This window comes from Entelurus aequoreus, linkage group LG17, assembly GCF_033978785.1.
Source record: "Entelurus aequoreus isolate RoL-2023_Sb linkage group LG17, RoL_Eaeq_v1.1, whole genome shotgun sequence".
Lineage (NCBI taxonomy): Eukaryota > Metazoa > Chordata > Actinopteri > Syngnathiformes > Syngnathidae > Entelurus > Entelurus aequoreus.
This window is the reverse complement of record NC_084747.1, coordinates 19,320,107-19,331,717: the sequence shown is the minus strand read 5'-3', so window position 1 is coordinate 19,331,717 and position 11,611 is coordinate 19,320,107. Positions and strand designations below refer to the sequence as shown.

The following is an 11,611-nucleotide window of genomic DNA, read 5'->3' as shown; positions in this document are numbered from 1 at the left end:
CTTCATGCGGCCATCATTGTAAACAATAGGGAACTTTGCGTATATGTTCAACTGACTACGTCACGCTACTTCCGGTAGGGGCAAGCCTTTTTTTTATCAGATACCAAAAGTTGCAATCTTTATCGTCGTTGTTCTATACTAAATCCTTTCAGCAAAAATATGGCAATATCGCGAAATGATCAAGTATGACACATAGAATAGATGTGCTATCCCCGTTTAAATTTAAAAAATTCATTTCAGTAGGCCTTTAAGCCTGCTGGGTAAATGGGTAGGTAGCTGGTTCACTTCCTGTCTCTCAGACAGATAAACCTTCCTAAGTATGGATACAAGCTCCTCAATAGACATAACAATCACATGTGGGTCTTCTTCTTTGTAATATTTACATGCTTCCACTTGGCTGAGTCATCATGAGACACATCTATATCCTCCCATCTTTTTAATCATCCTCCAGGTGTTCTTCTTCCTGTTTGCTCACAAAGATGTCTCCAACTTGCCCGTTTAGTTTGATGCACTGTTCTGTACATGTACTGGTGTTTTTTTAAGTGAATACAAAAAGGGTAGTCAAAATAAAGAGAAACTTCAGTTTACACCTTTACAAAGTTTATTAACACATGTACACAATGTTGTATATCAATGCATGTACTTGACTGAAATAAAACCTATAACATCTATAAATGTTAGACACAAGATTGTGTTACACGTACACAACAGTGATGTCACACGTTATATCTGGTGATTGTTAATAATTCAAAGTTAAAGTTTTGACAGTTTATTTAAATTCTTCAGCTTCATTTGCTGCTGCTGTTCTCACCAGCACACGTGTGTTTCTTACACTGGTACTTATAAGAGAATCTTTCATCACACACACTGCAACTCAACACTTTCTCTCTTGTGTGTACTTTCATGTGTCTTTTCAAATGTTGACTCTGGACAAAACCTTTACTACAGACCGAACATTTAAAAGGTTTTTCCCCAGTGTGCATTCTTGTGTGATTTATCAAATTTGATTTATGGGTGAATCCTTTACTGCAAACTGAGCACATGAAAGGTTTTTCTCCCGTGTGTGCTCTCATATGTACTACAAAGGTTGTTCGGTGAAAAAAGCTTTTGTTGCAATCTGAACAGGTAAAAGGTTTTTCTCCAGTGTGTTTTCTCATGTGTACTTTTAAACTTTCCTTGGCGGAAAAGCTTTTACTACAAACTGAGCACATGAATGGTTGGTCCCCAGTGTGCACTTTCATGTGTCTTGTCAAATGTTGACTTTGGACAAAATCTTTGCCGCAGACCGAACATAGAAAAGGTTTTTCCCCGGCGTGCATTCTTTTGTGTTTGATCAAATTTGCTCTCTGGGAGAATCTTTTGTTACAAACTGAGCACGTGAACGGTTGGTCCCCCGTGTGTGATCTCATGTGCACTACAAAGGTGCTTCGGTCACAGAAGCTTTTGTTGCACCTTGAACAGGTAAAGGGTTTTTCGCCGGTGTGCGTCCTTGTGTGTTTTACCAAACTTTCCTTCGCAGAGAATCGCTTACTGCAAACTGAGCACATGAATGGTTTCTCCCCGGTGTGTGTTCTCATGTGTGACTTTAGATCGCGATTTTGAGTGAAACCTTTACCGCAGATGGAACATAAGAAACGTTTTTCGCCTGTGTGCGTTCTCGTGTGCTTTATCAAACTGTCCTTTGTGGAGAAACTTTTACTACACACTGAGCACATGAAAGGCCTCTCTCCGGTGTGTGTCGTCATGTGTACTTGCAGGTCCCTTTTTTGAGTAAACCCTTTATTGCAGGTTGAACAGGAAAAGGGTTTTTCCCCAGTGTGTAATCTCATGTGTAAAATCAAACTTGTCTTCTGGGAGAATCTTTTACTGCAAACGGAGCATGTGACTGGTTTTTCTCCAGTGTGTGTTCTCATGTGTCTTTTCAGATCACTGGGGTATTTAAAGGTTTTGTCACAGTGACAACATTTCAAGTGCGTGTTGTCAGCTTTAGAGTATTCATTATCTTCTTCATCATCATCATCAGTGTCATCTTCTTCATCATCATCATCATCAGTGTCATCATCTTCTTCATCATCAGTGTCAGGAGAGTGTGACGTTATGTCGTCACTATCTGATAGTGGAGCTAAGAGTTTGTGGTCTCCATCAGCTTCTGTTGTCATGTGTGGAGTAGGAGGCTCCGCCTCTCCCTCCTCCTCACGTCCACCTTTGTGGCTCCTCCTCTTCCTATTTGATATGAGGGGGCTGTGGTTGATGTTCTTTTTTAACGTGTGGGGGCTGTGGCGAGTCTTTCCCTTTAACGCAGGGGGCTGTGGCACATCGTTTTCCTCTCCCGTCTGAAGGGGCTGTGGCTCCTCCTCTTCCTTTTTAGTTTGAGAGGGCTGTTCCTGCTCCACCATGGGAAAGCGCTCTTGCTGTTCAGGGAAAAGTTGTTCTTCGCTAACATCTGAAGAACACAAGAAGACAAACAAATGTTTTACAAACCCTAAAAGCAGTGAAGTTGTCACGTTGTGTAAATGGTAAATAAAAACAGAACACAATGATTTGCAAATCCTTTTCAACCTATATTCAATTGAATAGACTGCAAAGACAAGATATTTAATGTTCACACTGGAAAACGTTTGTTATTTTTTGCAAATATTAGCTCATTTGGAATTCCATGCCTGCAACATGTTTCAAAAAAGCTGGCACAAGTGGCAAAAAAGACTGAGAAAGTTGAGGAATGTTCATCAAACACTTTTTTGGAACATCCCACAGGTGAACAGGCTAATTGGGAACAGGTGGGTGCCATGATTGGGTATGAAAGCAGCTTCCATGAAATGCTCAGTCATTCACAAACAAGGATGGGGCGAGGGTCACCACTTTGTCAACAAATGCGTGAGCAAATTGTTTAAGAACAACATTTCTCAACCAGTTATTGCAAGGAATTTAGGGATTTCACCATCTACGCTCTGTAATATCCTCAAAAGGTTCAGAGAATCTGGAGAAATCACTGCACGTAAGCCATGATATTACGGACCTTGGATACCTCAGGCGGTACTGCATCAAAAAGTGGCATCAGTGTGTAAAGGATATCACCACATGGGTGCAGGAACACTTCAGAAAGCCACATTGGGGCCACTTTGGGACCACATTCGGGCCACATAGGGACCATGTTTGGGACCACATTGGGGCCACATTATGGCCACGTTTGGGGCCACATTACGACCACATTGGGGTCACATTACGACCACATTGGGGTCACATAGGGACCACATTGTGGCCACATTGGGACCACATTGGGACCACGTTACGTCCACATTGGGGCCACGTTACGTCCACATTAGGACCACATTGGGGCCACGTTACGTCCACATTGGGGTCACATTGCGGCCACATTACGACCACATTGGGGCCACGTTACGGCCACATTGGGGCCACGTTACGGCCACGTTACGGCCAAATTGGGGTCACATTGGGGCCACATTACGACCACATTACAACTACATTGGGGCCACATGGGGTCCACATTGGGGCGCGTTGACACAGGAGTCACATTTTACTCGCAGTGTAAACAGTCAGCTGGAAAAAACCCGATCTCCACAAAATATGATTTGGGCCACTTTGGCCTGCAGTGTAAACGTAGTCTTTGTCGAATCCACTTTTGTTTGACTCCTTCTTACTTTGAACAGTAACACTGTGTGACTATTGGAAAATAAAACAACTGATTCTTGGGCATACAAGGAGATGAAGCTGGCGTACCTCTAGTGGGACCCGTACCACAGTTTGAGTGTTGTGCTTACTTGGACTGGGACCAAGCTGGGAGGACTCAGGTGGTTTGTGGCCATGGTCTTCGGTCTTCACAGAGACCACAGTCAGTGGAAACCTGGTCAGGTCAGCCTCCTCCTGTCCTAGAAGACACTCTTCCTCCTGAGTGATCCAGACCTCATCCTCTTCCTCTTTGATGTGGGCGGGCTGTGGCTCCTCCTCTTCCTCTTTTACATGAGGGGGATGTGAATCTTCCTCTTTAATATGGGGGTGCTGCTGGACGTCTGTTGGGTAAATGAGTAAATAATATTCAAGGGGTCATATTTGTAACACTTCCTTGTGGTCTACATGACATGTAAAGGTGGTTCTTTGCTCTAAACATTGCAAAGATGATGTTCTACAGACACTTTTCTGACCCTACCTTGAGGATGTGCCTCCACTTTGACAGCATCTCCTCACCGCCATCTTTCTTGTCGTTTTTAGCGCTTCCATGGCGAGTCTACTGACAGATTGAGTTTGAACTGTACGCTATTTTGTGTTGGAAATGGCAACAGCGGAGGATGCATGTGCATGTACGAGCCAGTCTGCCCCACATGCAAAAAAAAAAATTGCGAAAAAGAAGGCGCTTATTGCCATTAACTGATACGGTACCAGTTCCCAGTAGCAGGGAATCAATACCAGTACTCAATGGTACCAATTTTCAATACTTTTGAGCATGTTATTAATAAATGTTTTTAATAACATTTTATTTTTTTATGCTGAGATAGGCTCCAGCTCCCCCTGCCACCCCGAAAGGGACAAACAGTAGAACATGGATGGATGTAACATTTATAAAATTGGATGCTAACTGCTGTTCATGTGTTATATCTTGTCACATTTGCAATGCAGTTGCATTTCCAAGACATTAGATGGCAGTATTGTATAGGCTAATTATGGAATGTTGTCTAACTCGGAACTCAATATTTCCAGGAAGTCGAATGTGTAATGCTGCCCTACAAAGTGTTAATACTGGAAGTATTGTGCTTATCACACACCCGCGGTGTAATGGTAACATTCATATTAGTTGTAGTTTCCTTTACCAAATTTGGAGGCGTTGATATGGCCATGTAAAATTGCTAAAGCTAATAGTAGCCTGTCTATGGCAAATCCAATGTAAATTAACATCAAGCTAGAGCATTTTGAAAGAGTGGAGCCTGACTTCACATTTGTGTTTTCTACAAAGCTTACTTGCTTTGTTGGTGTTAAAAATGGCAACATTACTTGGAGGGAGTTTGGCAGAGTGAACGTTTACATGAGCCGGACGGGACGAGTCTGAAACTGGATGCAATGTCACGTGCAAAAAAGGTATCGAAATATGGCACCGTTTGATTTGACGTGAATCCATACTCGGTTCTACCGAAATAATTCAGTCGGTACCTATAAAAGTTCTTGATTCTGTACCCATCCCTGAAAATGGTGGACCTGTGCAAAACAGTTTGGGTAAAGGAAGCCATGTATGGATCATCTGCTGACGTCACATTTGGTAGAAACATCACCAAATGGGCAAATTCCAAAGGGCTCGTTTCAAAGAAGTATAAATGAAGGCAAGATTGTTTTATAAACATCTCCTCACTTGTGTAAAAAAAAAGGTGCCCTTGTAGTGGCTGCTGGTTGCAGGAGCTCTGCGACTTTTTGAACATCAATCAATCAATCAATCAATGTTTATTTATATAGCCCTAAATCACAAGTGTCTCAAAGGGCTGTACAAGCCACAACGACATCCTCGGTACAGAGCCCACATACGGGCAAGGAAAAACTCACCCCAGTGGGACGTCGGTGAATGACTATGAGAAACCTTGGAGAGGACCGCATAACTACATAATTTCTCCATTGCGGGATAAATAAAGTCTGTTTTATCCTAAGTAGTTCTTTTATTGACACTGTTAACACATGAGATTATTTGCCTTCTCGTGTGTGTTGCAGGGTTGTCTCGATACCAATATGTTGGTACCAGTACCAAAATGTATTCCGATACTTTTCTAAATAAAGGGGACAACAAAACATTTCATTATTGGCTTTATTTTAACAAAAAAATCTTAGGGTACATTAAACATATGTTTATTATTGTAATTTAGTCCTTAAATAAAATAGTGAACATACTAGAGAACTTGTCTTTTAGTAGTAAGTAAACAAACAAAGGCTCCTAATTAGTCTGCTGACGTATGCAGTAACATATTGTGTCATTTATCATTCTATTATTTTTTCTACATTATAAAGGACAAGCTGTAAAAATGGATTATTAATTTACTTGTTCATTTACTGTTAATATCTGCTTATTTTCTGTTTCAACATGTTCTATCTACACTTCTGTTAAAATGTAATAATCACTTATTCTTCTCTTGTTTGATACTTTGCATTAGTTCTGGATGATACGATACATTTAGGTATCGATCCGATACCAAGTAGTTAGAGGATCATACATTGGTCATATTCAAAGTCCTCATGTGTCCAGGGACGTATTTACTGAGTTTATAAACATAATATGATTTTTTTTTTTTAAAGGAAAAAGATTTTGTGATGATAAAAAATATTGATGTAATCATAGTAGTATCGATTAGTATCATTACAGTGGATGTCAGGTGTAGATCCACCCATGGCATTTGTTTGCATTGTGATGCCGTTGAGCTATTGTATCCTCCTTCGGTGTGTAGTGAAGCATGTTTAGCTATTCCTCGTCCTCTAGTGATAATGAGACTTGTAAGAAACATACTTTATTCGTCGCCATGGAGGCCAGGATTAGTGATTTAGAAGTAGCTAAAAGACTGCAGATGGATGTTAGCCGCTAGCTAGCTAGCCATGTCTTAAAGCACCTCTTCCTGAGGGCGTTTCAGTGTTATAACTTCACCTTTAACACCAAAATGCGTCCATTCTCCCTTTTCTGTCTACACACTGTGTCTGCTCGTAAGTACTCTGTGTGTGTGCGCTGCCGAACATGCCTCTCTGCTCGTAAAACCAGCAACGTCAGCACGTGGCGACGACACGCTGTCACACAGACAGCAGCTTTATTATTGTCCATTCTTAACATGTACAAGACACATAAGAACTGAAATTACATTTTCGGCACAATCCCACTAAGAGCAGACATACGTTACAGGGGGACAAGACGGGACCGCCAACGGATCAGCCACTTACAGCGCTCCTTAAAAAGGCGGGAAAAAGGTGACATTGGGAAAGGGGGAAGAGTAAAAAAAATATCAGTGTAAGGCTGGACCCTCAGGAGGGGTACAGACTGAGTCAGAGGAAAAAACTTCACATAGCATGGCACACATAAACATGGTACATGTAATCACAACAACTCGCAACAGAGGAGGGGGGAGTTGGGAGCCTGGAGGCCGGCTGCCGCTATAAAGCGCTACTCAGCCCCCACAACCCCGGAGGAATTAAGCAGTGGTGAAGGCGTTGATTTGGGGAGGGGCGTGTGCGTGCATGTATGCCCAATTAACTTGGGTGAGATGTTGAAATGTCTTTATGGACTGGGGCCGATCTCAAAAGTTCGACACCAGGTGCTTTTTGAAAAAAAGGAAGGTCAGAAGCGTCCATCTTTGAGGAGTCCTCGGGGGAGTTCTTCAGAACAGCCTGTTCCTGATAGCATCAAGGCCATTCGAGGGAGTCAAATCATGCCTGTAAATAAAAAAATATGGCGAACCGGTACTTTTCAAACGGAGTATAGTACCGTTTTTGATTCATTAGTACCGCGATACTGAAGCATGCAAGAGGAAAAGGTGAGCTCTCGAAGCTGAGAGTGTCAAGTACCTACGCTCCAACTGACACAAGTGACTTCAAGTGTCCTACATGTGGCAGATACTTCCGAGCAAAGATCGGCCTGACAAGTCATCTGAGGACACATCAACCACAATCAACTACTTAGATGTCCTGCTCATTGTCGACAACGATCTGGGAAACATCATCATCACTGCGATACTATACTAGTACCGGCATAACGTGTGTTGTGTTAAAATGTGTCATCAAACAAGCAATAAAAAATGGCAAAGAGTTTATTTTGTTCCAGCCACTAAAATCGCTTCAAAAGTGAAAAATAAGGCTTGGAAATTTGGAGAGGGGGGCAGTTAGCAAAGTCTGAGCCAGCATTGATCAAAACATTCCTAAAAGACAAATCAGAACTTATTTTAAACCTCCGGTGTAAAGTGAGTAAGTAGCCAAGCTTTATCTCTACCCTTAACCTTGGAATGAAAATAGAACACAAATATTTTTCAAAACATTCCTAACACATGTTTGTCATAACATTTAACCCCTTTTAGTAATTGTTGTGGCTGGGCCAAAGGAACTCTTCCCAAAACATGTTTCACTATGTGGTGTTTTGATGGAGTATCTCCATCTAGAGCACAGCTCCCACATCCACTTGGAGACAATCTGCCACACGCTGAAGGAAAGTTGTGTTCTTTCATAAATCAAGTGTGGACTACTTTGCTTGTTGAAAGATGATTGACAATAAATGCTTTCTTCCACTTATAGATGCATGTAGGTCAGGATCAGGAAGGGAAACTAGCCATGAAACTATGAATTATATTGGTTACAATGTGAAATGCAGTCGTGGTCAAAAGTGTACATGCACTTGTAAAGAACATAATGTCATGGCTGTCTTGAGTTTCCAATCATTTCTACAACTCTTATTTTTTTGTGATAGAGTGATTGGAGCACATACTTGTTTCATCTGACATCACCTGAACAAAGATAAGACCTTCTGGAAGAAAGTTCTGTGGTCAGATGAAACAAAAAATGAGCTGTTAGGCCACAATACCCAGCAATATGTTTGGAGGAGAAAAGGTGGGGCCTTTAATCCTAGGAACACCACTCCTACCGTCAAGCATGGTGGTGGTAGTATTATGCTCTAGGCCTGTTCTGCTGCCAATGGAACTGGTGCTTTACAGAGAGTAAATGGGACAAGGAAAAAGGAGGATTACCTCCAAATTCTTCAGGACAACCTAAAATCATCAGCCCGGAGGTTGGGTCTTGGGCGCAGTTGGGTGTTCTAACAGGACAATGACCCCAAACACCCGTCAAAAGTGGTAAAGGAATGGCTAAATCAGGCTAGAATTAAGATTTTAGAATGGCTTTCCCAAAGTCCTGACTTAAACGTGTGGACAATGCTGAAGAAACAAGTCCATGTCAGAAAATCAACAAATTTAGCTGAACTGCACCAATTTTGTCAAGAGGAGTGGTCAAAAATTCAAGCAGAAGCTTGTGGATGGCTACCAAAAGCGCCTTATTGCAGTGAAACTTGCCAAGGGACATGTAACCAAATATTAACATTGCTGTATGTATACTTTTGACCCAGCACATTTGTTCACATTTTCAGTAGACCCATAATAAATTCATAAAAGAACCAAACTTCATGAATGTTTTTTGTGACCAACAAGTATGTGCTCCAATCACTCTATCACAAAAAAATAAGAGTAGTAGAAATTATCGGAAACTCAAGACAGCCATGACATTATGTTCTTTACAAGTGTATGTACACTTTTGACCACGACTGTATATCTGGTGACTCTGAGTTTTGTGTAAACACGTTGTTGCAAAACAGAGGACGCCAACCTCTCATAAATATGGTGTTTCTAAAACTAGTTGGTTTTCATGAACTACATACAGTACAGGCCACAAGTTTGGACACACCTTCTCATTCGCAACACAACTGATGGTCCCAAACCCATTGATAAAGCAAGAAATTCCACTTATCAACCCTGATAAGGCACGCCTGTGAAGTGAAAACTATTTCAGGTGACTACCTCTTCAAGCTCATGGAGAGAGTGCCAAGAGTGTGCAAAGAAGTAATCAGAGCAAAGGGTGGCTATTTTGAAGCAACTACAATATAAAACATGTTTTCAGTTATTTCACCTTTTTGTGTGAAGTACATAACTCCACATGTGTTCATTCATAGTTTTGATGTGACAATCTACAATGTAAATAGTCATGAAAATAAAGAAAACGCATTGAATGAGAAGGTGTGTCCAAAATGTTGGCCTGTACTGTATATAGGTGTACATATTTTAATGAATATATAAATAATATTAATAATAATAATAATAATATAATAGGATATTAAGAGTATGTAAAAGTTGGACTCCTACCTTGTTTACTTCTGACAACCCCTTTAAAGTTTTGTAATCAATCATAAAAATCATGCCGCTAAAATGCACCAAACATGGATGAGTGTGGAGGTAGTGTTTTGAATTTTTCCCATCATGCTTTGTAATGAATTTAAATGGGTGTAATTATTATTTCTTTTGGACGTTTTTTTTTAAAATATCCACAAATTGTGTTATATTGTATTATTGTGTGACCATGCTCGTTGGTTCTTTTTTCTTTTTGCACCATGACTAGGGAAGGTTGTTTACAAAGGATTCATGTAAGTATGTTTTCAGTTATTTCACCTTTTTTTTTTTGTTAAGTACATAACTCCACATGTGATCATTCATAGTTTTGATGTGACAATCTACAATGTAAATAGTCATGAAAATAAAGAAAACCCATTGAATGTGAAGGTGTGTCTAAACTTTTGGCCTGTACTGTATACTAAAACAAAGCAGTGCATCATCACAAGATAATTCACCTTCATAGACAATCTATTTCAGAATAGTGTCAATAATTAAATATAAAGTTGGTAAACATGTGAGAGTAAGAAGTAAACACACCTGTTCTGAGTGACACAACTTGACGTTTCTTGAAAAGTAGTTGATGTTGTCGCTCGTTATCCTCTCTTGTTGGACAAAATTCCTCCTCGTACTCTGCTACCGTTTTCGCACACATTTTCACACAATCACAACACTTTACACTCGCACTTGTGACTTGTTAGTAGCTAACAAGCTAAGCTAACTAGCAAGCTAAGCTAACTAGCTAAGCTAACTACCAAGCTAAGCTAGCACGAGAAGCAGCAAAGTGCGCTGAGACGAATGTATCCAGACACTTTCAAATATTAACATTGTTTACTCCAATAAACAACATATATTTGTACATGTACGCGCTGATTAAAAACACAGAAATATTGTAAACACAATAACGTCTTCTCTGTCGAACGCCATCTTGCTTTCTTATTGTCCTGTTTTGTCGACGTCACTACTCCATCCGTATGGAAAGACACGATCGGTTCACGCATGCGCGAAAGTTACGTCACTTCCTGGACATGCCATTTTTTTTTTACGACGGAGCCTTTTATACAGCATTTGACTCTGTTGCTCATCCATTTACTCTGCAAACCCTGAAACATTTTGGAGTTGGACTCAAATTTGTTGGCAAAATTCAAATGTTGTACGCCAATATTGATAGTTGGGTAGCTCTCGACCAAGGGACATGTCTAAGATTTGACGTCAAAAGATAAGACAAGGCTGGGGAAGTTCACCTGTACAAGTCAGCTTTTTAATAAGGAAGGTATACTTTTTAATTACCAAGAATTTCTCAACCATTTTACGGTCCCTGTGACTCCCAAACAATTTGCCATTGTATTTGATGCCATTCCAACAGGTGTTTTGGATTGACTGAATTGATTGAAACTTTTATTAGTAGATTGCACAGTACAGTACATATTCCGTACTGTACCACTAAATGGTAACACCCGAATAAGTTTTTCAACTTGTTTAAGTCGGGGTCCACGTTAATCAATTCATGGTACAAATATATATTTTCAGCATAATACAGTCATCACACAAGTTAATCATCAGAGTATATACATTGAATTATTTACATTATTTACAATCCGGGGGGCGGGATGTGGAGGGGGTTGGGGCGGGGGTGTTAGGTTGGGTTGCTATCAGCATACTTCAGTCATCAACAATTATATTATCTGAGAAATGGACATTGTAACAGTGTAGGTCTC

The 11,611-nt window shown here is 40.6% G+C and overlaps 1 protein-coding gene across 1 annotated transcript; it reads right to left on the bottom strand.

Moving 5' to 3' along the window:
- Positions 1 to 590: 590 nt before the first annotated feature.
- On the bottom strand, positions 591 to 10,968 carry LOC133632605 (gastrula zinc finger protein XlCGF57.1-like). The gene is made up of 3 exons (XM_062025114.1): positions 10,434 to 10,968; positions 3,780 to 4,028; positions 591 to 2,443 (listed from the first exon to the last, which is right to left on the bottom strand). The coding sequence occupies exons 1-3, from the start codon at positions 10,546 to 10,548 to the stop codon at positions 789 to 791; spliced, it is 2,019 nt and encodes a 672-aa protein (XP_061881098.1). The 5' UTR covers positions 10,549 to 10,968; the 3' UTR covers positions 591 to 788.
- Positions 10,969 to 11,611: the final 643 nt, after the last annotated feature.

What these genes read in the sequence shown, in the direction of transcription:
- LOC133632605 (XM_062025114.1), bottom strand. Translation starts at nt 10,548, where the DNA reads ATGTGTGCGAAAACGGTAGCAGAGTACGAGGAGGAATTTTGTCCAACA. An exon ending in AGTTGTGTCACTCAGAACAG is followed by an intron (nt 4,029 to 10,433) that starts GTGTGTTTACTT and finishes TTTACCCAACAG; the next exon opens with ACGTCCAGCAGCACCCCCAT. An exon ending in CCAGCTTGGTCCCAGTCCAA is followed by an intron (nt 2,444 to 3,779) that starts GTAAGCACAACA and finishes TGTGTTCTTCAG; the next exon opens with ATGTTAGCGAAGAACAACTT.